Source organism: Neolamprologus multifasciatus, chromosome 15 (genome assembly GCF_963576455.1).
Source record: "Neolamprologus multifasciatus chromosome 15, fNeoMul1.2, whole genome shotgun sequence".
In the NCBI taxonomy this organism is placed as follows: Eukaryota; Metazoa; Chordata; class Actinopteri; order Cichliformes; family Cichlidae; genus Neolamprologus; species Neolamprologus multifasciatus.
The window spans coordinates 8,423,934-8,450,404 of NC_140453.1; the positions used below are offsets into that span (position 1 = coordinate 8,423,934).

The 26,471-nt window shown below is 40.4% G+C and overlaps 2 protein-coding genes across 3 annotated transcripts; both read right to left on the reverse strand.

Moving 5' to 3' along the window:
- Positions 1-3,098: 3,098 nt before the first annotated feature.
- sec63 (SEC63 homolog, protein translocation regulator) lies at positions 3,099-19,188 on the reverse strand. 2 transcript variants are annotated; one of them, XM_085133399.1, is made up of 20 exons: positions 18,908-19,188; positions 18,123-18,222; positions 16,535-16,649; positions 16,219-16,331; positions 16,046-16,107; positions 14,493-14,551; positions 14,252-14,302; positions 14,048-14,156; positions 13,811-13,905; positions 13,420-13,552; positions 12,425-12,514; positions 12,151-12,296; positions 11,881-12,028; positions 9,669-9,751; positions 9,421-9,489; positions 9,119-9,285; positions 8,812-8,986; positions 8,456-8,656; positions 7,100-7,204; positions 3,099-5,534 (listed from the first exon to the last, which is right to left on the reverse strand). In XM_085133399.1, the coding sequence occupies exons 1-20, from the start codon at positions 19,029-19,031 to the stop codon at positions 5,397-5,399; spliced, it is 2,283 nt and encodes a 760-aa protein (XP_084989525.1). In that variant the 5' UTR covers positions 19,032-19,188; the 3' UTR covers positions 3,099-5,396. The 2 variants fall into 2 exon arrangements, with proteins under 2 accessions (XP_084989525.1, XP_084989524.1); XM_085133398.1 differs by having other exon boundaries at positions 8,812-9,000; positions 9,130-9,285; positions 18,908-19,187.
- Positions 19,189-22,274: 3,086 nt separating this feature from the next.
- iyd (iodotyrosine deiodinase) lies at positions 22,275-25,384 on the reverse strand. Its single transcript, XM_085133400.1, has 5 exons — positions 25,123-25,384; positions 23,459-23,665; positions 23,189-23,348; positions 22,891-23,047; positions 22,275-22,772 (listed from the first exon to the last, which is right to left on the reverse strand). The coding sequence occupies exons 1-5, from the start codon at positions 25,319-25,321 to the stop codon at positions 22,590-22,592; spliced, it is 906 nt and encodes a 301-aa protein (XP_084989526.1). The 5' UTR covers positions 25,322-25,384; the 3' UTR covers positions 22,275-22,589.
- Between the last annotated feature and the right edge of the window lie 1,087 nt (positions 25,385-26,471).

Here is a 26,471-nt window from a genome sequence, read left to right on the forward strand (position 1 = left end):
GCTTCACCTTGTCACTCTATCAAAACATTGTGTTTTGGAGCTTTGCCAGGAGTGTAGCTGCTGGGTTTATTTTTTTGTGTTTTTAAAATCATACACTCACAGACAGAACCACACACACACACACACACACACACAGCTGTTCTTATTCAGGTAAGCCACGAGCGAGACATATGTAGTGATGGAAAAAGCACCAGAAAGGCTCGGATTTTTTTTTTTTTAAAAAGGTCTTTTTTGATTAAAGGCTGCGGCTTTGCTCACGCACATAATCATCAAACGTGCTGCTCGTGCTTTACGAGTGTCACACTCCATCCCTTTGCACTGCAAATCCACCCCATCCATTTTAACAGAGTAAGACATCCATAAATAGACTGCTTAATAGGTAAAAGTTCAAAAGATTATAATTACTACTTTTTTCACACAAGGAGCAACAAAACGTAGAACACAAACAGCCTGAGATTATATTTTTTTGTAAAGAATCCCTGTGATACCAAAAACAAAAAGCCTTGATATTCAAAAGAAGAACATTGAATATGTAAATTAAGAGCGTGGAATTTCACAGAAGGCATCTGTATTTGATTTGATTTGCCAGTGAATCTCACTGGGAAATAAGACAGAAGAAACAGAACTGGATTATTGTTTTTGTGTATTAAATAATGGTTTGCTGTCTTAGAAAATGTAAAAGTTTAAAAACCAAATCAAAAGATAACTTTTTAAAATAATTTTCAGGTCTGCCAAGCATTGCCAGCTTTTTTGGTAGCCAATGTGGAATTTTATGAAAAAAATAGTGCATTTAGTGTTAAATAACCACAATGTCTACATTTCCCAACAATTTCACAGGTGACCATCTTTTCATTATTTTTTTTTAAAAAAGCTGAGAGTTTAATGTCCTTCTGTACTCTATTAAAACACTAAGTGATCTTTAACAATTAGGCATTAAATCATCAGACTGAGCTCGAGCAGTCCACAGTGGAGATTTGCTACAATGACGACTTTAATGACATGTTCTGTCATTGATCGCAGACCCTGGCTTCCCTGGCTTCTCCACCCACCGCTGTACAGGTTGGTTTTTTTTAGCTCAGGGTCAGCATGTTTATAAAAGGGAACAGCGCGAGAAAATCTGTAGACTTTGCTTCTCTAAGTGAAGCAGCCACGTATTAAACCTTTATTTTCAGTCGGATAAGCTGACCTGGCTTCAACCCTAAAGACAAACTCCAAGATGTTCAGGCAGTCATGAGAGCAGAGGTGAAGCCTTCATTACTGGATGCTTTCCTTCCAGTCATCCTTACTTCTTTCCTTTAGTTGATGAAGGGATTAACAGATAACTGAAAGCATATTCAAATGAAAAGTAGATGCTGTTACCACTTACACTAAAAAAAAAAGCTGTTTGCCTGCAAGGTAGGCACATGGGGGCCCACATGTGGGGGCACACCCCACTGCAGTCAACCTTTGTGATGCATGATGGGAAAATAATTACTTTGCCATTACTATATCACATAGGCTATATATATATATATATATATATATATATATATATATATATATATATATATATATATATATATATATATAGTTTATCATTATCTTGTCAATACAAGGACAATCAAAGGAGCATGATCCTGTAATAAACAATGCTTTAATATAATTAGCGGGTCTCTGTTGGCCCAGTGTGAGTGTATTTTGACCTTGCAGGTTAGACTAATGAAATTAGCACCCGTGGGTTTGTGCGCTCTAAGTCCAGTAACGTCAGGATGTGAGAGGGTCGAGTCTGTGGTAGGATTTATTTACCTATGTCGAAGCGGTTGATTCATCAGCGGGGAATCAATTTCTCCACAGCAGGCTGGCTGAGCACACAGTGCAGAGGTAGTGCACGGAGCATTAGATGCAGCACAAACACCGGGGAAGGAGGGGGGGCACGAGTCCGGGTTCCACCCCTGCAGATGCGGCAGGGAGGCGAGCGAGCTCAGCGGGCTGCCGGCGGGAAGCAGAGCTACAGACTTCACCTTCCTAACGCGCCGTCCGATGCTTTTCAGAGACAGGAGTTGAAAGATCCTGCAGGGCGGAAGCTGAGGGGGAAAGTGAGACTGAATTGGTGGTGTGCATAATTTTCCTATCTGGCCTTATATAGCCTTAAAGCTGTTGCCTATTGCGTTTTATCTCCACCGGGTTAAGGAGAGCGGGAGATGGCACGGTAAATAAAGTAGTAGCACTCAAACTGAAGAGGTTCAGCCTCCTTTGACAACACAAAAACACCCCTCGGTGGGCATGGAGTGCGGGAGTGTGAGCCCAGTCCAGACAAAAACAATCGACATGGGTCTAATGAGTCATTTGATTAACATTTTACGTGCCTGAGTATCTTTAAATATTCATAAGGCTTCTATCAGGCTCATGTTGATGTAAGAATAATTTACCCCCACAGTGCCGTTACACGTGGCTACATATTGATATTATCCAAATCACGATGCTATCATAGTGAACTCACTCCAAAGTTCCAAATTATACTGACAGGGAATTCCCACCTGTTCCTATGAGGAGGAAACCAGTATGTGTGGCAGTTGGTGATCAAGTGTTATTTAGGCCACAGGATTTTAGCTATTCGGTGCTTTAGTGATATGAAAGTAACTAGTTACATTTCCAGAAACAAGTGGCACTCACTGAAAATGGAGTGTATTTATAGAGGACCAAGACTGCCGACAAATGTACGAAGATTATCATAATAAATTCACAGTTTGACAATAAATGAAGCCCTTATTCGATTATAGACCTTTTAGGTTTAACTGGCAATTCATTTGGGTTTACTTTCGTTTTAATATGAATATATTTATTTCTGTATTTTCTTAAGAAATATAAAACTATCAGCCCACCTTCTTTTTATTCTCACATAATTTTTTTTATATATTCACTTCATTATGCAAATGAGGATGTTATATAAAGTGGTCACATGTTTACTTTCTAGCTACCAGGTTCATTTAGGAACCTGAGCTAAAGCTAACACCGTCAATCTGCAATAAGTTACGCGATGTTTCTTTTAAGACCAAATACTACAAAAATAAATATATAAAAAATTAAATCCTGTTCAATGCATAAAAGAATAAAGCCGCTCATTTAAAAGGTTTTATTTGAAATGATTTTTAAATACAAATAATATAGTTTTTCATTTACAATGACAGTTCCTTTGTAAACAAAAGTGGCAGATAATCATTGGGTAGTCATTTGTCCAAACTGAGGCAACTTGCCGGCCAGTTGCCTGGATAAGGTCTGTCATGGGTGGGATGGCGTATTTTACCTCACTGCATTCTCCCCCCACGGCATAAATCACTGATGCTACATTCTATTGTGTAGAGTGATAAATACTCAGATTACAATATTACTTGTTAGCGTACACCTGCTCTGAACACAACTACAGATGGGTATAGTTTGCACATGTGAGATTGTGTGAATGCGTTGCGAGGAGAGCATGCTTAAACTTTCATCTCTCCCACACTGACATGATACACTAGTAAGCACTGTAAAAAAATAAAATAAACAAAAAACCACACAACTGTATGGATATTTGTGGCGATAGATTACACATTACTGAAACTGCCAAGTTGCCAGGATACAGCAAGAGCCCACAGAACTACTCAAAGTATCTCTGTTCTTTTTTTTTCCTTCCCAAAGTCTAACACATGTAAAAATCAAGGTTAGATTACAACAAAACCAGACACACATTTATGTATTACATGATTAACGGAAAAATTGTCAATGAAAGTGGGAGCCTGAGCTGCTCTGTGTGCCTCAGAAAAATGGAAAACTCCCAGGTTTGGTAAAAAAAAAACCCAAACCACTCAATCTGACATGGCAGTAACTGCAAACCTAAGCCTGTTCTGCTTAAGAAAAAAACAAAAAGCAAGTTTAACAGTTTTTTCCCCAGATGAGTGCTGTGTGTGTCTCTCTAACAGGGATATCATACTCACTTTTACACTCACAATGCACATACAACTGCAAAATAACTGTACTTATGGGAGGTATTGTGATGAAAAAAATCTGTGATATGTATCCCAATACTTATGAGCTACAGGTTATCAAAAGAAAAAGAAAACCAACACTAAAGATTCTTACACAAGAAAAAAAAAATTACTTCTCTCTCAGGAACCAATGGTGCATAGCACCCAAGGACGTGTATGTTGCAGTATTTTAGTAGTATTCGTAAGGCCTTTTTCAGACAAGGAGTACACACTGGAATGTGAAAAAGGATTGAGATAAGGGAAGTAACTATGTAACGCTCTCCCTCTAATACATTTATATATATTTTGACATCAGTATCTTATCCCCAAAAAAGACTGAAGACACATCTTTTAGTGCTAAACTAAAAGATGACTCATTCAAGCAAACCCTAACACTGCAAGTTTTTTCAGCTTCCCCTCCAGTTACATTTGAGATCACATTTCAACTCGAGCTCCTCCTGCTTTCAATCAACCGTCTTCTCTTCTCAGAAAAATAAAAAACATTTTAAAGTGAATCACGCGGGGAGAAGGGGCATCACTTACAGAACTGGCTGTAGATCAGCATCCATCTGTGGATATCTCTGTCAAAAATACGTGTACAGACAAACGAATGGCTGATTTGACAGTGGATGTAAGTAAATATCCCAAATGGCTGACTTGGTTGCGATGTCCAAAAGCAGGACTGAACTTCGCGCTTCTGCAGTATAAATGTACAATAGAAAGCATCACTGCTGTGGAAAACATTGGTGCTGAGCATTATTAAAAACAGGAGCAAAGTGTGTTGAGAATGATTTCCATACGGAGATCAGCATTTTTAATTTTGCAGATGGAATTGGCGGTTATACATCCCCACTCCCTGTCAAGAAAAGAAGAAAAGAGCCAATATAATAATAATAATAATAATTAGAATTCTAACAATAGGTCCTCCAGTCCACAGTGTGTCCATTTGCCATACCTGTACAAAGACACAAGGTTACATACCATTGACGCACTCACACACACCCGCTCACACACACCCGCTCACACACACCCGCTCACACACACCCGCTCACACACACCCGCTCACACACACCCGCTCACACACACCCGCTCACACACACACACACACACCAGGCCTGTTAGTATTCACAGAATTCTCTTCCGCCAGCAGCGGAAAGTGAATAAACAAGTCTCTGTAGAAAAGAGAATTTCGGGGTGTCGGGGTTCAGGTCACAGTCCATGACTTTGCAAAGGTTAAATGGAGGAGGGCTCTGTGTGTAGAAACTGTCCCCGGTGACTCTGTGAGTGTTTGTGGCTTCGCTGCTCCTCACTGACTGCTTTCTGGCTTGAGCGGGGTCAGCAGTGAATGTGTGGCCAAGTCCATGAGAGGGTAAAGGGAGGAGGGAGGGGAGGGCTGAGCGCGTACGCACGCGCTCAGTCGTTGTCCTCATCGTCATCTTCACTCTCCTCGATGCCGTCGCTGTCCTCTTGCTCCTCGTCCTCCTCCTCTGTGTCGGGGATGTCCCACTGCGGGTGGTTGTCCAGAATGGCCTTGGCCTCGTGGACCTCCAACTGCACAAACACAAAGCACTTGTGTTATCATCATTGCAATTAACACTTTCGAGTCTGTGCATATTATTTAAGGTGATTTGTAGATTATTACAAATGCTAGCATGTGCCTCAATATGACTTAAGATGCTCGTGGAAAACCGATAAGGAAATATTGTAACACAATACTGGGAAAAATGACCTGTGCACCTACATGAAATGTTCACATGGGAATCTAGGAAATGTACAGCAGCGGTTCCTGGTTTACGGCATTTAAAATGTCAATTAAGCAAAAGGTTGCTGGTTTAATTCCAGTTACCTGCTGTGGCGACCCCTTGTGGCAAGGAAGCAGCTAAAAATATTGGTGTAATGTATGAAGTATATCAGCCAATATTTGCTGATCTATCAGAGTCAGTATTATATCTGCTGTTAAGTAAATTAACCCCAAGCCAACTAATTATCTGACCTCGCTCTGATTTTAAGTGGCTGTCTTTCCCAGTCGTTTCCACTTTGTTATAAAACCACTAACAGCTGACTGGAATCAAAACACTGTGAGCTCCTGAGAGCGACCACCCCCTTTTTTTGTTGTTTTTAAACAAATGTTTGTAGGAGTCCGCATGCTTAGGTCCTTGATTGTATACAACTGTGGCCACGGAAGTGATTGGAACACCTGAATTCAATAATTGGTTGGCTGAGAGAATACTTTGGGCAATATAGAGTATATATTCTCCAATATATCTGTTTTTTTTTAATATGTTAGTCTTAAAAATTCTCTTTGTGTTAGGCTCTAGTAAAGAGCCTGCAAGTGTTTTAACTCTTTCTCACCAGTGCATCATTTAATTTATGCATTTAGTGCTTGGCCCACATGTTGTGCTTTATGGTTATTATGGATAACCTCCTCTCTGCCTGCAGAAGCGCTATCGGCCACTGACAATGGCTGACAAACTTTCAACACAAGGTCATTGAAAAATATATATAAAAGATGTAGTGCCAACAAGAATCCCCATTCAAAGATGTTCTACACATTTTTTGTGTAGAACATCTAAATACACATCCAAATACTGGATAAAAATTAGGTACTAAACAAGTCATTTTATAGTATGTCTGTACGACATTGGCATTGACATTTTTTCCACTGCAAGCACCACATGCTTTCAGAATGAAACCAATCACATACTAGGTTCAAGTCTAATTTGAATAACATTGATTTGAAGATCCCGCATTTTAAGATGAAGGTGAGTAGCTATGAAATAAATAAATTCTTGACCAGTAGAAGAAAACCAAACCTTAAGTGCACTTAAAGTGCACTGGCTACAACAATACAAATCATATTGCTTCTGGCTAGCAGTCAATACCTTCATTCCTAACATCTTGGCAGCAATCAATACCATTGTTCAGTGAGCCTCAGCTACATTTGGCTACAGCTGGTGGGTTTATTATTCCAGCCACTTTGGTAGCAAAAACCCATCATATCCAGGACAATTTGAACTGATTGGCTGACGGAAGGCCCCCCTATTTACACACACACACACACACACACACACACACACACACACACACACACTAATAAAAGGCACGCACATACACACCTTGAGTGGTTTGATCTGGTCCAGTCCTAGGTAGGAATCAGAACGAAGGATAACAGAATATTGGTAGTTGCCCGTTTTGGAGGGGGCTGAAAACTTGAGCTCCACCTGGAAAATAACCCATGGAGACACACACACACACATAAATATGTTAATTTCATGTTTCTTAAAAGACTCCCTTTAACCAAATCTAATCACAGAAGCACTCAATGTGCAGTGTATAACTGTATGACTCAGAGCACTATTGTTTTATGCATTAATTATAGCTGCAATGCTGGATTGTGGCCAAAATCCTGCGATTGATGCAAAAATACAATAGTCTCCATGTAAACAAAGCCGACCTGTTTCCATCCCCATAGAAACCACTAACGCAAGCGCCAAAAGGAGGCAAAGGACAAACGCAGTGAATATTATAAACTTCTGCAATCTGCTGTCACCAATGATGTACAATCATCTAGCAGCAGAGGGCCACAGCGTGGTAGGTAATTACAAATGAACTGCCGCACGATGATGGGGTCCAACTGTAAATATTAGACCAACATTGCCTCAGGCTATGATTACTATGTTGCGCAATTACATATGGAAAACAGCTCATTACGAGCACAATGAACCTAATTATTATTCAGCGTGCGAACAGAGAATGAGCTGTGATCATAGCCACTATTAACTGTCCTGGCCAGAGATGAAAGCACGGCGTATTAACAGTCACGCAGCGAGAAACGACAGAAGGAACTGCTGAAGTGACAGGCTAATGGATTTCTTGGCAGTGACCTGCAACGCCTCTTATTACCATCCTTGAGAGCGGGGGTGGCCAGTCATGCACGCTTAAAAACGGCCTTGTTAAGCTTTTACCTTCACGTCAGTCTGTGCTGGTTATGCTGAGCACCAGGATCAGTGGTGCAAATTGTGCAAAACAAACACAGACATACACTACTCTGAGGAAATAATGACAAGTGACACAAGTGCAAAGGGTTGCTTAGCAACAGCATGTGCAAGGGGTTACAAGAAACATAAGCACACACTAACTTATTAAGACCTTTTTACCTCACATGCATTACTGTGTAATCCAAACGATATTCACAAAGTATTTTGATACAAACACAATGAACTGACTGTACAGTGCTGGATCTGATGATCGTGTACATTTCTACTTTTTTAATTAAAAACAATAACAATATAAAATCATACAATTTAAAATAACAATTGTGCTGATTAATTACGTGTAAATTATCGATCATGATGTCACCGTGTCAAATTATTTCTATGAAAAAAAAATCACAAATTCTCCAAAGAGTCATCTGGCACAGGCACACGCTCACTTCCTGTATGTCTGTTAAAATTCTAGTGCGGCAATCTCACCTCTTCTGTGTCTTTTAGCGTGCACACGTGACTGGGCATGGAGACGAGCGTATGCTCTCGGCGGTCAGCAATGTAGAGCCACCACCACTCCTGCTTCTCCTCTGGAAAGTAGAGACTGTAGACCGGGTGTGTCACCTTTGACTTGGTTTCTAGCAGGGCCCGCTCTCGCCGCTGGATGCTTTGTTGCAACGCTTCCCACTCCTGACAGGCAGGGGCGAAAAGAGTGACGGTTAGATTGGATAGGGTGTTTCCCTTCCATTTATCAGCTGGACCTTAACACTATAGGCTTTTAAGTGATAAAGCTCCTGCTGCTAAATCCTACGAATGACATGTGCATCCGATTAACGCTCTCTGACCTCCTCGTCGTCGCCAGCCATCTCGTCGACTTCTGTGTCGCTCTGTTTGTCGCTGTCTTCGTCTCTTTCGCTCGGAGAATCCTTGTTGGCTTCGCCCTCGTCTGACTCGCTGCCTTTGTCTGACCCGTCATCATCTTCCTCCTTTGTCGCCACAGTTGCTGCTGTTGTTGTTGTTGTTGCTGCGACTTCCTGCGACACCGGTATCAATAATGAAAAGTTATGCTGAAAGCATCGTTGTTTTAAATAATCATCTGACAGTAGGTGGATGCTGGTGCTAGTTTAATTCAGGTGTAACTGACTGAGTGAGTGGCTGCTTACATTTCCTGCCACGGTGCCATTGGCCTGCTTGTTTTTGGCAGGAGCAGGAGTGGCTTTCTTCTTGGTTAACTTTTTCTTCTTGGACTTGGCTGTCTTTTTAGCCCCTTTATTCTTGTTCTGCCACACTTTGGTTTTGGCTTTACTTGTGTCTCCTTGCTTCAGATCAGACACAAAAAAAGAAAACGTGAACATGATTCTTTGAACCATTAAACTTTTACAGCTTTAAGTTGCCCAAGCAAACTGAACATAAACTAATCTGAGCCGAAATGGTTTCTGCATGTGTAATCTTACCGCTTCCTCTGTAGTGGCAGTCTCATCTCCTTGACACGGCACTGGCTCTTGCTCTTGTTCAAACATGTCCTACACACACATCAATAAGCAGAGTTAACTGATGCTATCCAGCCATGTTTTCAGTCAACAGTGCACTCTAATGGTGATCCACAGTAGTGCATGTGCAGGGCAGCAGAACCTGCTTTCTAGTAACTTATTGTTACGTCAAGTATTACGTAGGTGTTGAGTCACACGGAAACATTTCTTACCGCCATCCGTTTCCTGTTTAAGGTGACGGTTACTGTGACGATTGAGCCAGCCGTGATGTTACTACTGTCTTCATCATCAAGGACTGCAAAAAAAAAAAAAAAACAAAACATTAATGTCTAAAAGTTGAACACAAAAAAACATAATGTACACACTTTTGCCACAAGATAAAACTCTAAATGATCAGCATTAAAGCTTACAATGCCTCTTCCTACAGCCATACAGAAACAACCATAATTTTTCTTCATTAATCCATCTTCCACATCTACAGTAACATGAAACTGAAGTCGAAATCAAAGTAACATATTTTTCCCCTACCCTGTAGTGTAATTATGCATCTTCCTTTTTTTGTAAGCATCAGCTTTAGAAACATTTACCAAAATGAGAAAATATACAAATATTCGATATCCACTTTGTTAGGTACACCTGTTTAACTGCTCATGAATGCAATTATTCTATCAGCTGATTACATTGCAGCAACTCAGTAGATTTGGGCATGTATGGTCAAACTGAGCATCAGAATTAGTGAATAAAGGTGATTTAAGTGACTTTGTTAGTGCCAGACAGGCAAGTCTGAGTATTTCAGATCAGATGCCCAACACCGCACTCTCTAGGATTTACAGAGAATGGTTTGAAAAACAGGAAATATCCAGTGAGTGGCAGTTCTCCTGGAGAAATTGCCTTGTTGATGCCCGAGGTCAGAAGACAATGACCAGACTGCTTTGAGCTGATAGGATGGCAACAGTAACTCAAATATAGCACCCGTTACAAGCAAGGTATGCAGAAGAGCTTCTCTCGACACACCACACACGCTGAACCTTGAAGCTGATGAGCGATAGCAAAAAAAAGACTAAGGGTGCCACTCTTGTCAGCCAAAAACAGACAACTGGAGCTACACAGTCTGCACAGGCTCAGAAAAATGGGCTAATAGAAGATTGGAAAAATGTTGCATGGCCTGATTCGCCTCTGCTTCTGCTGCGCAATGCAGATGTTAGGGTTGGGATTTGCTGTAAATAACACAAAAGTATGGACGCATGCTGCTGCTGGTGGTGTAATGGGGCAGGGGGATATTTTCTTGCCACACTTTGGGGCCTTTAGTACAAGCTGAACATTGTTTAGACACCACAGCCTCCTATTGTTGCTCACCATGTCCACCCTGTATGATCATAGTGTACCCATCTCCTGACGTCTACTTCCAGCAGTACAACACACCATGTCACAAAGGTTAAATAATCTCACATTTCTTTACTGAGTATGACAATGTGTTGACTGAGCAGATCTAAAACCAAAAGAACACCTTTGAGATTGTGAAAAGGAGCATCATGAATGTGCAGCCCAGCATTGAGTCAATGACATGAAGCGTTAAGTCAGTTCTAAAGGACGAAGGAGTCCAAACCAATGCTCACAAGATGTCTCTATTAAAGTGGTCAGTGAGTTTATGTTACACTCCCCCCTCCCTTCCTGTTACAGATGAGCTTCCCATTCCCCTGAGCCACGGCGCCCCCACAAGACATGACAGCGTCTACAACCTGTCACACTGCCACAAGCATGAGCCTCTTGTCACAGGTAGACAGATGCTTGACTCTGCACAGTGATACTGTTGGCAGTTGTAGTTTGGTAGAAAGAAAAGGTTCCTACATGAAACTCCTCACAACAAGATTTGTTCAGTAACAATGTCATGATGTCAATGGCATTTCCTCACACTGTGTGCACAGTTCCATATTTACATCCAACATATCCAAAAAATAAATAAATTTAAAAAATGAGCAACTCACACCAAAGCAACATTAACCTCCTAGGACCTTGCGTCCACATATGTGGACATCGCAGTTTGGGTTGTCTAGACCAAAATACTAAATGTTACTCTACAAGGGCCTGATATCCACTTACGAGGACATTATACTGCCACTGTTCTATCAAAATTTAAAGCGAATATCCTCATATGTGGATCTCATTTTTCTCAGAAATGAAAATAAGGTACAAAAAAAAAAAAAAAAAAAAAAAAAAATCATGTAATTCTTTGTTTTTACATTCATCAGATCCCAATCAGCCCAAATAGCAAAGAGAAATTAAAAATGCATGCCATGAAAGAGCTCGGGTCTTAGGAGGTTAATGATCTACAGCACTAATGGTGAGAGAACAGTCTGTTAAAAAACAGCAGATCAGACTATCAAAGGTCTGCTATGAACAAACAAAGTGTGTTTAAGGACTGACCCTGCAGTTTGATATCCATGGTGATGTGAGGGAAGCTGCCCAGCACAGCCATGACCTCGTCGTACTTCTCCTCTCCAAGGAAACGCAGCATGTTTCGTCTGTCGGAGTCCTTCAGACTCACCAAGTCCTGGAGGGTTCGCACCTTATACTAAAGTAGGGAGGAGGAAGAGGATGGCAGTGAGAGAATAGTGACCTGTCGACCATAAAACATCTTTATCTCCCATTATATTACACACAGTATGCGGGCACATGCAAACTCTCATTAGATACCTTTTTAGAAATGCAGTATCGGAGGTGCTCCTCTTCAAAGTGAGGCAGCTGCAGCAGCGGTGACTTTGACTCCTTCAGGCCCTGCACTATCATCTGGGTCAATTTCATACAGTTCTCTATGGTCACCAAGCGAGGAGCACTGAAACCTGAGGAGAGACATTATCATTCATGGAAAAGTATACGAAGATTTTATGATGTTGGTAGCACCAATAGAACTAAAAAAATGTATAACAGTAGTCAAAGAGCTGTAATAATGTGTAGTATATATGCAAACCTCTGCTGTTGGCCATAAAAATAAGCTGACAGCCCACATTGATCATCTCCTGGAGAAGCGCTGGAGTCTTTTTCACCACAAACCTCTGATCTGGAACAGAAACATACAACATTTTATTTAAAGAGCCAGTGAAATTTATCAAAAGCACTGAATGAAGCGCTGCATTGTTTATCTGATGTAGAAAAGGATATATTATTATTATTTGTGTTATATTCTATTCTAAGATTCTAATCTGCTTCCAAGTCTGTTTTACACGCTGGAATTGAAGCTACTAGAGTGCAGAACGCACACCAAGAATACCCCTTCAATCAAAATCCATTTTGACAAATTTCACTTTGAGCTGCCAAAAATCTAAAGTGTTTTTCGACATAATGTTTAAAATCACTTTAGAAAGAAACAACAGCAACGAGAGTGCACTCGTAGATAAAATAGTCAACTTGGATTAAAATTTTGCTCCTGTGCACTAAATCACCTGATTAACAATTTTCTGGACCATTAATTCGATTTTTGCAACAGTGTTTAATTTTAATGTTAAATTTTGACGTTCTCTACAGATTTCCAATCACCACTTTATCATAACTGGAGGGATCAAGAGTCACATGACCCACAAAACACCCAGCCTGAAGAAGAAAGGCTTGCTTCACAGACAAAGTTGAGAACCACCACTATTGACACCTGTTATCTATTCATTATGAACTGCATTCAATTCAATTTTATTTATATAGCGTCAAATCACAACAACAGTCGCTGCACAATGATACTACTGCATTCTTACATCATGAAAGCAATATAATGACAACATTTGGGTCTTGGGGGGGGGGGGGGGGGGGGTGATGAAGCCTCATTTATCAGCTCCTGATAAATGAGGCTTCATTAATCTTTTGAACAACTAGGCCAGATCTACTTGAAGATTTCTTTTTTTAATAAAATAATTAAACAAGCATAATTAGTAAAAATGTACAATTCCAGTGAGTATCATTCAGCATGTGTCCTACCTTCCTCTAATTCCTCAGACACGTCCATGCGGGCCAAGTGAGCTAACACCAACACCCTGGCCTTCAGACTGTAGGGATAGTAGAACGGAGGCTCCTTCTTCTTCACATTGATATTTCCTAATTCACGGATCAACTATGAGAGAGTTGGGAGGCAGTCATTATAACATACTGTATTGTACAAAAATATCATCTTCCACGTTGCGTGCTAAATTCTGGGTTACTGGTAATGAACTTCAATCACACAGGAAATAAAATCGCAATGAGAACGCTCTTTTCCTTCCTCATCTCCAAAACGTCCATCTCAAAAACAACATCTGGACATAACACCCCCCTCAAACCAAGTTTCTTCTCTTATGAAGCTTCTTTCACAGAAGCAAACTTCTGTTTTTACCTGCGGCACTTCAACGTTGTCTGTGGGTCTTATGGTTGCTTCTTTATTGTTGCGAGGATCGAATTCGAGTGCTGCCGTCAACACCATGATTAACCCTGGAGGCCAGAGTCAGCCAAAATTATAATTTGTTAATGCAATAAGGAAGAAGACCAAATTTATATCAACATAACCTTTGCTGAATAAAGTAAAGCATGTGCAATGCTACAGAATCTTCCAGTATGTGAACCAGAAACTCACGTTTCATGTTCATATTTGGTGTCTTGCACATGAAATGCATAAAGAGCTGGGTGGTGTTAATGAGGATCTGGTCTCCACTGTATCGGATTGAGCGGTACCACCATGTCCCCTAAAGTACAAAGAAAAAGAACAACTAGTATGAGAAACACAGATTATAACAATACAAGGCTTCTATTTCTATATGAAATCATGATGAACACTTACCACAACAACAGGAAGGATAACCATAAAGGCAAGTCCGTACACCAACAGCACCTATAAAATGAAAATAAAGCAGTTCGATCCAACCAAGTCTTTCAACTTGATCTACAATAGCCCACATAGTGTTTTGTTTTTTAATAAAGTATGGTTCTTTGGAGTATAGGGGCTCTCTGCTATTAAGAAAAAATAAAAATCACATATGAGATTTATCAGTTAACTCTACAATGAAATAATGGACAAATACCAGCATTGAGTTCTTCTGGTCAACAATCCAGGCAGGCAGGGCGATGCCAAAGCTGGTTGCTAGAAAAGGGAGACACAAGAGGCAATGGAATTAAACAGGAAAATTCCCTTTATACATACCGAAAGCAATCTTTCTGCAAAAGCACTCCTCTGTGTCGCACATTACTTGTAAGGGTGAGCAATCTAAAGATACTGTGTCGTTGATGATCTAAATTTGGCATATGAAACAGTATAATCAGCTCATTTAAACTTTTCTACACCACGTCTACCATGGCTGGTAGTGACACAATGAGAGTGATGCTCACTGGGCGCACTACTGATCTCTGATGTGCAACTTGAATAGCAAACAGAAGACAGAATGGCAGGTGAAGATGACTCTGCAGTGTGGAAATGATTTGGATGCTCAGTAACTGAATGCAAAGTTGGCAGGGAATCTGTTGGGACAACCTGTAATCTAATCACAATCTTGTTCTACCATGTTGAAAATTGATCTTCACTGAAGGCAGTATCGAAGTAATCAGCTAGTCTGATGACTCAGACACTCGAGGCAACGGTTTCATTTTCTGGGGCTTCAGGTGTGGCCGGAATGTCTAGATCAGGGGTGTCAAACTCAAATACACAGTGGGCCAAAATTCAAAACGCAGTCGCAGGCTAACATTAATATTTATTGAAAAAAAAACTTCCTCTAGATATAAGAATGAATCTTTTCTTATGGACTCAAACAAGTTTTGCTGAAAAACTGAATATGGAACAAGCAAAGCTTAATACTAAACAATATATATATTAGTTGTATAATACCAGTAGGCCAGCTCTAATAGTAATTCAGTATGGCTTCGCGGGCCAAATGTAATTAGGCTGCAGGCCAAATTTGGCCTGTGGGCCAGAGTTTGACACCTATGGTCTAGATAATGGATCAAGACTTCCTGTTCCATGCATCATAATTGTGTACAAAACCGGATACAGTTTTAAAAAGCTAATAAAAAGTCAAGTTGTTTTCAGATGATGTGACTGTTTAAAGATAGCACAAAGTCTCTTTTTTGCTCTCCTCTCTGTTTGTCTGCATGCAGCCAAGCCTCCTCGAAAAACTAAAACTAGAAAACCTTCAGTACCAAAACTTATTTCCTTTGCTTGAAGATTCTGTATATTAATGAGAAGATATATAGCAACAGAGACAGCAGGTAGAGCTCCCACATCAAATGATACCAGCCTCAAACAAATTGTGATAAATTTGTTCATGAATGTAAATAAAACTAAGTAACACATCTAAAACTATTACAGTGCTTGAAATATACTTATTTAACTGACTGCGTTTAAACTTTTACATTTACAGAAGCCGCAAAATCCAAAAGTGTGCTATCATTCCATTAGTGGAGCCGCACAGACAAAGAGTGTGTGTGAAAGTGGAGCAAACTCTTTTTCGTATCATCCCTGCTCTTACTGGACTGTGCTGTTTCAAATGATTTACTACAAGTTAACAGGAAACGGTTTCACCAGCATCAGTGGAGAAGGTGCACCAATGCATTAAACTGGTGTGCATGAGAGAAGCTCACTTACCTCCTGGGCCGTCAGGGTTTCCATACATTTCCCAGTTCTGCCTTGACTGTTCATTGGTTAGACTGCAAGGAAAAAAACAAAAGAAAAACAGATTATTTGATCAACCCAGAACTCTGGGCTAGAAGATGTAATCTGGCTAGCATGAACAAAGTCAAAACCACAATGTTACTTACGCAGCATAAGCCTTAGCAATTCTCATGAATGTGGCCTCATCGCCACCTTTGTCGGGGTGATACTTGAGTGACAGTACACGGTACTGCTTCTTGATTTCTGACAGCGATGCACCCTGAAACACAAATACACCACACCACATGTAATGTAGGTAACAAAGACAATCAGCCCTAATTTAAAGAAGACTGAGAAATCCCAGAAATCCAGAAAGACACGTTTTGAGCTTGAGTAAGATGTGGAAGTCATACAAAAAATAAAAATGTAACATTAAGGACTCCAGTGGCTTTGCAATAAACCATTTGTTTTGTGTGTGTTTACCGGGTCCAAGCTGAGGACTTCATATGGATTATACTCCTGGTACTCTCTGTCCAGCTTAGACACCTTGTAGGCCAGCAGCAGAAACACGAGCCACCCAAATAACAAGGCTGCTTTCCTGAAAATGTCAGCACACAAACAGGAAACATGAATAAACATCTGGGCTATAGAGCCCACATGAGACATCTGTCATTTTCAGAAACACTTCCGATGACTACATCCACATTAATATAACCCTGCAACTGAAATGATCTTTACCATTTAAAGCTACAAACATTCTATCATAATTTGAAACACTAAAAGCAAATTTCAACCCAACACATCCAAACACGAGGACATGCCACGTTCTGACATTGTTGTTTGTTTAATATTTATGCGTTGAAGTTGAACTTGTTACCATGACAATGGCAAAAAACCTGTGGCCTGCTCTGCAGCATCTGTTGCCATGACGACAGCTCACTAGCCAGAGTTGTCTGAGTTGCTCGACCGGAGAAATACATGATGGATTCTTATAATAAACACGATCCCGATGATACACTTGTGAGAGGGAAACAGATACTGAGATTTTGAGAGTGAGGCTGAGATGATCGCTTTGATTTTTTTCCACCCCGGTAAACAAGCTGTGTGCTTCCACCGTCTTCTGTACGATGAGCAGCCAAGCAAGGAAAGGCTTTATAAATTCCAGTTGTTAAATACTGGGCGTAAATACAGGATGTGGGTCTAGTGAAGGCACGAGAGAGGAGTAAGTGGGAGTAAGAAGCTGTTAAACCACGCAGAGCGAATAAACAGCTCTTAGAAGACAGGGTGATGTTAAGATAAATGTTAAGCAGTGCAGCTAAATGTTTACAGCCACAGCACAAGTCACACGCACAAGTCACACGCAAACAACATAAACTGCACTCATGCCAAAAGCAAGTTCTTATACGCACACAAAAAGAGAATATTCAGTCTGACCATAACATATACCGCAACACGTTCTTTGTCCAGCTGGAAAAACCCTCAGAGTGAATCTATATGCTGTCAGAAACAGGTACAGTGTCGAGACGATGTCTGAGTGATCACAGTGTTAACAGCTTGGGCCAGTCAATCCTAAACAACAGCAGCGACGTGACATTCAACAAGCAGGCAAACAACCAAGCATGCAAGCTTGTTATTGTACTGTCCAGGAAGTGTTGTCCAAATATAAGTCAACATATTTATATGCAAGTCGTGATCCTCTTTCAGCTGGTCCCTTTAGCGGTCACCAAAGCAAATCATATGCCTCCATGTCACCCTAGCCCTAGCTTCCACACCAACCCTCTGAATTCCACCTTCACTACATCCGTGAATCTTCCCTGTAAAGAATACAAAGATAGTGTTATGAAGGACTTCAAACTAAAACTTCTTATGGCTTCGGTGTAAGGCACGATAGAGTCCCATTCATAACTGAGGTCTCAAACCAGTTATAAATAAGACGTTCGCTTTTATAGATGTTACCTCCAGAAAAATTCTTTAGAAAGGGAAGCTGAGGAAATCCACCAAACAACAAGAAAACCATGTGTGGGACGAGCTACTATAAGTACAAACCCAAAGTTCAATTCAGCAGACTCACTTTAGTGTTGGCACGATGCTCTGCTGCGACTTCATCAGCCTGAGCCGATACCACAGACACCTGCCGTGCACCCTCCGTAGGCTCTTTAGGCGCAGTTGTTCTGAGACAAGAGGAAGCACATTAGCAGTATGAAAACAGCCACAATCAGTATGCATAACAACAATGCAACAATTCAGTGAGATTGCCTGGCTGCACAGAGCCACTACTGTGCCAGGGGGAGGGTTTATTAATGTTGTTTACTTCAATCAGCTCGAATTTTGTATTAGTCAATCTTCAATCCTATTGCAGAAGATGGACAAATAATTATTTTATGAGTTTAGTGGCTCTGTGTTTATTAACTTCCATAAATTATCTGAGGTCACTACGATAACCGGTTTACCTGCCAGTCAGATTCTCCCAGTCAGCTACTCCCAGTAGAGCAGCTGCATAAAGTTTGCTACCATAACTTATATAACAGCTTATGCTGGCTGCATTCTGTTAACTAGCATAGAGTCTCGCTAAGATAGGGAGCTATCAAGAGGAGGTCAATAAAAGCGCAAAGGAAAGCTTAAGCGCGTGCCAGAGTGACGCTGGCTTTTGCTGTTTTAGCTGTGCTGTTAGCTCATGTTTCCAGGCGCCTGTGTCGCTGGGTTTCACTGCAAAGCTCCTGGAGGTAGACCCAAATGGAGGCTAAATCGTGGCCAGCTGGTAGCCGTATACGAGCCAAAATACCGCCAGAAAACTTCCTGTTAAGTTAGACAGTTAAGTTAGCTCAGTTAGCACTGAGCCACACAGTCAGGCCTTACCAGCATTTTGATCCCGGGGCCAGAGGTAATATGTGGCCGGGATCACAATAAGTCCGACGAAGGACGTTAGGAAATAGAAAAAGGTATTGCCGCTGTCATCGTACTGGAACTGTTGCCCGGCCATTTCGTAGCGGCGCTTGGGTCGCCCTTCTTCTCCACCGCTGCTCTTCCCCCTTCAAGCCCAATGTGTGATACCTGACAGACCGTTAGCAATCCAGCCAAGAGAGCTCGATGCTATGGATGCATCGGTGTACGTGGTGTACGCCTGCGCAATGTGGTTTGACTTCTTCTTCTTTTATTTTTTAAAACCTTTCCCGCGTTAGCGACCCCTAGCGGTGGCATTGGAGATCAGCGTGTGAATGGTTTCAAGATTCAAAGTGTTTATTGTCATGTGTACAGAAGAAATAGCATTTCTCTGTGCAATTAAATTCTTCCTTTGCTGTCCATACGCAAATGCCAAGTTAGGTAGGGTTGAAGGAAAAAGATAAATAAGGTAAAATTAAGTATAAAAAATAGAGAAAGATAAATAAATAAGTACAAAATATGTAAACGAAGAAAAGTGAGATGTGCAGTTATCAATGTAAAAGGATGTACAAAGGAGCTTAATGTGCAAAAGAACTTAGTGCGCAAATTGTCCTGATGTGCAAATTGCAGTTGAGGTAGGTCAGCTGTTCAGGAGTCTGATAGCAGTGGGGAAGAAGGAGTTGTTGAGTCTAGATGTTCTGGATTTCACACTTCTAAACCTTCGTCCCGAGGGCAGGAGTGTGAACAGTCCATGTTGGGGGTGTGTGGGGTCTCTAAGGATGGAGGCAACTCTCCTTGGACTCTGCGATGGTAGATGCTCTGCAGAGCGGGGTCCTGGTGATTTTCTCCGCAGTTATTGTAACTCTCTGCAGGCGTTTGCGCATAGCAGTAGTGCTGCTGTACCATGCAGTGATGCAGCTGGTCAGTGTGCTCTCCACAGTGCAGCTGTAGAAGCTGCTAAGGATCTTGGCAAACATCCCAAATTTCCTCAGTCTCCTCAGGAAGTGCAGCAGCTGCTGAGCCTTCTTGACCAGCTGTGTGGTGTTCAGTGTCCAGGTGAGGTCCTCACTGATGTGAACGCCCAGGTACCTAAAGCTGCTCACCCTCTCCACTTCACTCTCCCGGATAAACAGCGACTGGTGAGGCCTCTTCTTTCTCATGTCCATGTTCTTCCTTTTTGAGCTTGAATAAATGCAATGGGGGGGTCTTTATTAGTTTTTTTTAGCTATGTAAACATCCCGTGTATGACATGACTTCATATGAAGGATCTGTAAAGTCTGAACCATTAGATAATTGTCAGTAGTTTATGTGTAACATAAAAGTGATTATAGCTCAATTTACATATTTGCAGTTTTAATTCATTTTAATTCATTGCGTTTTGCTACATCCAGCAATTTGTGCAATTTATTGCTTACATTTTTGGGCACTTTGTTCAGGTTTTTGTTTTTTTGTTCTAGCCTATTATGTTTTGGAATGTATTATATAAATATTTAAATATAACTTCAGCATCCAGTCTCACTTAGTGCAAATGCATTTATTAAGTCACTCCGACTGACATTTATCAGGTACAATGTCCATACATATACATACACACATATGCATCTACAAACATACTCTGGATATATTCCAATCATCAAGAGTAAATGCAAAATATCACAAATGATGAATAACGTATCTTTTTTTCTTTTTTAAAGGACTTCCAAGAAGCATCAGTGATATTGGAACATACTACCTCCCAAAAAATAATAATAAAAAATTGTATTACACTGGGAGAAGGTTAAAGAGAGAAAGAGAGAGCGATAGGGAGACAGTTGGAGAAAAAAAATTGTGAGTTAACTAATACATTAGTGGTAAGCTGGTGTTCTGATAAACCATCCTACTTTGGCAAAACGTCCTACCGTAAGTAGTTTATGCACATTTCTGCTGTCACAGAGTAATTCCAGCACAAATCTAAGTAGGTATGATGGTTTGCCACTTAACTTTGCCCATCAGAGTATGCTTGTAGCTCATATTCATAAAGCCAGGACGGTTTGCCACTGCATTTTACCCGTTAAAGTATGCTTGTAGGTAACATTCACAAAGGTAGCATGGTTTGGCACTTAATTTTACCCGTCAGAGTATGTTTCTAGCTCTTATTAAAAAAGGTAGGATGATTTGCCACTTAATTTTAGCTGTTCAAGTATGCTTCTAGCTCATATTCACAAAAGTAGGACGATTTGACACTTAATTTTGTGTTGTGCGCATGTGCAGAAACAACGGGTAAGATGGTTTGTCAGGTAGGATGGATTCCCAGAACATCGGACAGTGTGTGGGTGTTATATTGTCTCCAACACACCTATTACCCACTCAGATGTGCAGAGATTTTGTAACCTTTTTTTCTCTTTCGCCAGTTTCTGTTCTGCAGTTGAAGTTAATGCCTGTTCTCATCAGCACTCTTCAACACATACCTGGAGAGATCTGTGGAGGCTGGAGGAAGAAAAATAACCAACCTGTGTGTTCCAGATTGCAGGAAAAGGAAAACAACTTGCTATCGTGGCGCAACATCTTGATAAAACAATCTCAGCTTTTGATATGGAGATCGGTGTCAAAAAGACCAAGTTCAAAATATGAGATTTTGGCAAGGAAAGCACAGACAAAAGGTTCAACAGTAAACAGGGCCAAACACTGCGATCAAAAATCAGCCTGCTGTGCTCTCTTGTCTTGTTAATCTTTCTGTGTTACAAAAACTCACAGCAGAACTCCAGAGAAGAATTCTCGCAACACAGATAAGATGCAACAGGAAGCTCTTATAGGCATCTTATCCAAAGTTCCAGTGAGTAATTGGACTTTGTGACAAACTCCTCCCAGCTGTCAAAAGAATGGAAATTTGAGATTGAATGACCTTTGTCCTGTTCATCAGGGCTTGTGAAATCACCTTGTAAGGAACACTACAAACACTCAAAATAAATGACAGTGTTCTAATTGTATGCAGTATTTGGGAAAAGTTGATTCTAGATAAGATTGCCCACAAAAATAGTCTAAGGCTCGTGGCTGGACTATACTCACAATGAATAAGTAACCCTAACTTAGTTTTCTTAAGTAAGCTGTACTTGGTTTTTTTTAAGGCAACAAGTTTGCATCAGGTTCTGGGAACTAATTCGATTTTATAGTTCATTCTCTTTTCTTCCCCTATGCAGGTGCTTACTGAACACTGCTATTGCAGTTAGCATTCAACTGAGCAACCACCGAGCTACCACCTGTTCGTCATTCATCCAAATCTTGTTGTAAATGAACTTTCCTCAGTTGTTTGTGTGTGGTTTGAAAAATCAGAGACCAGAGGAACATTCATAGAACGGAATCAAAGAATTTTTGCTGGTTATTTATTTGAAATGTGCATGATAGAAATATGCTAAACCCAAATAAGCCAACCAAATGTTCACTACTTTGCCTTCAAAAGCTAGGTTAGCAATTAGTAAGCTATGAAAGATTCATGCCATCCTCTCTTGGTTGTCTATCTTAAACACTTAAAGACTGATCTAAAGAAGCTTCACTCTCTGCTTCTCTCTACTGTGAAAGCACTTCTAAGTCTCATCAGGCATCTGCCTGGTTGATTTCTCAGCTACAGGCAAAGAATTTGATGAAGAAAAATAAAACAGTCTGCTTTTTGCATCTCATTTTCTCACACGTGCACCAAAATATCATCCAGATGCTTGCGTTTCAAGTCAGGCACAGTAGCATCAGAGGCAGGATAACCAACAGGAAGTAGCATCAGCAGCTTCTCGTTCGCCGGGCGTTTAAGTAGTAGTCTGAGTTTGGGGCCGCAGTTGAGGGGCGTAGATGTGACGGTAACAAGACCCGCATTCTGATGAAGCAGACGGAGAGAAACAGTGAGATTTGTGCACCACATTTTTGGATTTTATGAGAGAGAGAGAGAGAGAAGAGCTACTTTCCCAAGTTGTTCAAATGATTTGAATTATGACCTGTAATGCAGCCAGGAGGATCCCACAGGATATGGACACGCTGATTTCGTTGTAGTAGTGCGTTTTCTTCTTGCCATTTGGGAGAATCCCGTAGGTCTGTTTAAAGATGAGGATCAGATATGGAGCAACATCCAAGTACTCCTTAATCCAATTTGTCCTACAAGAGGAGGGAAAAGAGAAAGAAAATGTGTTTTTTTACTTTGGAAGATAATAACTGAAAATTAGTTGTGAATTTAATGTCATCCAAGTTCGTTCTTTAACATCTCTGCTTGGCTGTAGTAAGAGCATGTATGTTTACCTGAATTTGGCCAAATCCTGAACCCATTTTTCCCCCATCCTCTGGCGGTAGTTCATCTCCTCCTCCTCTTCAACTATCAGTCTAATTTGATGCTTTATATCTGGATCTGACACCACAATGAACGTCCAGGGTTCTGTGTGTGCTCCACTAGGTGCTGTACCTGCTCATGTGATGAACAGGAAAAGAAGAAAAAAAAACCCTTCAAAATGAAGCTCAGACTAATATCCTGGGGTGAATCCCAGTGAATTATATTTTAATGACGTTTCGTGCCTGCAGTGTGGATGACATTATCGATGACTTCCCGTGGGACAGGCTCCGGGCTGATGAATCGGACAGACCTCCGTTGGTTCATCAAAGTGTAAAACTCCTTGGACCTTTGCAGCATTGTCTCCTCAGGGTATCGCTGCGGTGAATAAGGCAGTTGTGTGAGGTTCTCCTCTTCAGTGCTGTCCCCCCAACCATCATCAGCATCATCATCTTATAAAAGATGAAAGACAGAAAGACATACCAATAAAATACAACTCCAATCCCAAAAAGTTAGGACACACTGTAAAAAGTCATCACAATCAATTGCAATGATCTGGAAATCTCATAAGTCCACATTTTATTTACGAGAGCACAAAACATACGGAATGTTTAAGCTGACATATCTTACTATTTCATGATAAATACTGGGTTATTTTAATTTTGATGACAGCAGCATGTCTCAAATACAGTTGTGACAGGTTCCTGTTTTCCACTGCGTAGCATCCCGTCTGCTTTTAACAACAGTATTCCATCATGTGGGAACTGTGGGCCAGATGAGCACAGGGAGTCTTCTTCACCTGTGCTGCTGTAATGGATGCAGTATGCAGTTTAACATTTTCTTGCTGAAATATGCAAGACGCCATCTGAATTGGAACATCTCTAAAACCTGAATATACCTTTCAGCAATAATGTCGCCTTTCCAGATGTGAAAGCTGCCAATGTCACAGGCACTGATGTGTTTCCACACCATCTGAGATGCAGGCTTTTGAACTGAGTGCCGATAACAACCCTGGTGGTCACTTTCCTCTTTACACCAGAAGACAGTGTTTCTGGATCACTTTCACATTTGGCTTCTTCTTTGCATGACAGAGCTCTAACCTGCATTTGTGGAAAGTACGGAGAACAGACAGCAATTTCTGCAATCCTTCTCAGGGATTTCCGTGACACAATCATGCCTACTTTTAATGCACTGGCTTATATTACTTATATTCAGCCATGTCCCTTGCACGCAGAGATTTCTCCGGATTCTCTGAATGTCGAATTTAGTTATACAAATTTGTCACAATTTTACTCGAGGAACAATTTTGTGGAAATTTTCAATAATTTACAGACACTTATTTTTGGTTTTTTGGTTCACCCATTTTTACTTTTGGGAAACACTGTCGCTTTAAGATGCTCTTTTTTAAACCCAATGGTGTTACTGGTCCATTGCCAAAGGGAAAATGTCCTTCCAGCTGTTTCTTTTTATTACAACTTACTTTTTCAGTCTTTTGTTTCTCCACTCTCAAAGTATTTTTTCTTTTTTTGAGATGTGTTGCTGGCATCAAGTTCATAATGAGTTATTTTTTCTTTAAATTATACATTTTTCAGTTTAAAGAGCATGTGAGGATACAGTTACTGGCCTTGCCAAGTTGTGGAGTTTCATGTGAAAAACAACAGAGGAACGTTATGTAATAGACAACCAATAAAAAAAAACTCTTTTCGAATCCACGCAGAACCTTTGCCGAAACATTTTAAACCGGTAACCACATTCTTTATTGTGTTCAATGTTCAGTTTACATTGCATTTTAAAAGTTGTGACCTACATTTGAACATTATGCAACTGGCTCTAAAGCATGCATCCAACCAACCACACCAAAAAAAAAAAAAGTTCAGCCCTACAGCGAACTACAAGGCTCAGCTCTCACCGTCTTCTTTTGCTGTGATTTCTGTATCGTCCTGTAAGTCCTGGTCCACCCATGGTCTTTTCTCCCCTTTTGTCGCCCCTTTACTTTTGCCTGGAGATGTGGAAGTGGTCTCTGTGTCCCATGATTTCACCAGCACGAAGCCTATCACCAGGCATAAAACCACCGCCAGAACAGGCGTGAACACGGACAGGAGAGCCATGCTCGCTGGACTGCAGAGAAAAGGCCACGGGTACCTGCCCTTTGTGTTGCTTACCTCAGCGGAACGCAGACTTGATTGTGAAACACTACTACAGTTATCGGGGCGGGGGCTGTAGGCTGAGTCAGAGCAGCCGTACTGAGAAATGGCCCACTAGCTTCAAGGTCAGCTATAAAACGAAATAGCGCACAGATCCACCACCAAGTCATCCGCTGCACTCTTAGAAAGGATGTGTTAAAAAATGACACAAAAAATGTGTTATTACACTATTAACACTTTGTGTGAATTCTAACATAACATGTGCAAGAAAATGTGTAAACATTAAAAAATGTGTAAAAAACTTAACACATTTGATGTGTTTCGCAGTTTAACACATTTTGTGTGTTAATACACTGCTTTTTAGGACCATTTTTATGCCTATGCAGTGGAAAAGTCAGACAATATGAACTGATTATATTGGCTGAAATTTTTCATTTTTGGCCTTTATATATAGTGACAAGCTTTGATGCTAATAAGCTGTATTTAAACCCAAAGTACAAAATTGTATAACCTGGATGCTATATTCGCCAAAATGTATGTTTTTCTGTTTGCATGCAACTGCACATTTGCTGAATGTTGACAATTTGTTGAAGATGACAACTGTTACCTTTTGTCTGGACATGCTTATATCAGAACATGTATGTATGTATGTATGTATGTATGTGTATATATATATATATATATATATATATATATATATATATATGATTTTTTTCTAATTTTTTGACATTTTAATGATCTAGAGAGTTAGAAAGTTAGTCAGATATGAATTTTGTTTGATTTTGTCAAGTACAAATTGTGATAAAGCTTTGGCTAAAATTGAATGTAGAACATTTTAATTGAAAAGATTCTGACAACTGTTGTTTATTCAGTTTGTTATAATTTATAATATGCTAAGTAAAAATGGAATTCAATAAATGTATAATATATACCCATTTTTTTTTTAAAAAATTGAAATGTACACATTTTAACAAATCTTTGTGTCACAATAACACATCCTTGTGTTGACTTTTTTTTAACACAGAAGATGTGTTAAAGGAGCAGACACATTAATTGTGTTAAAACTGACACATCATGTGTTGTCCCTGAGCTGATGCAGCACATGTGTTAAAAT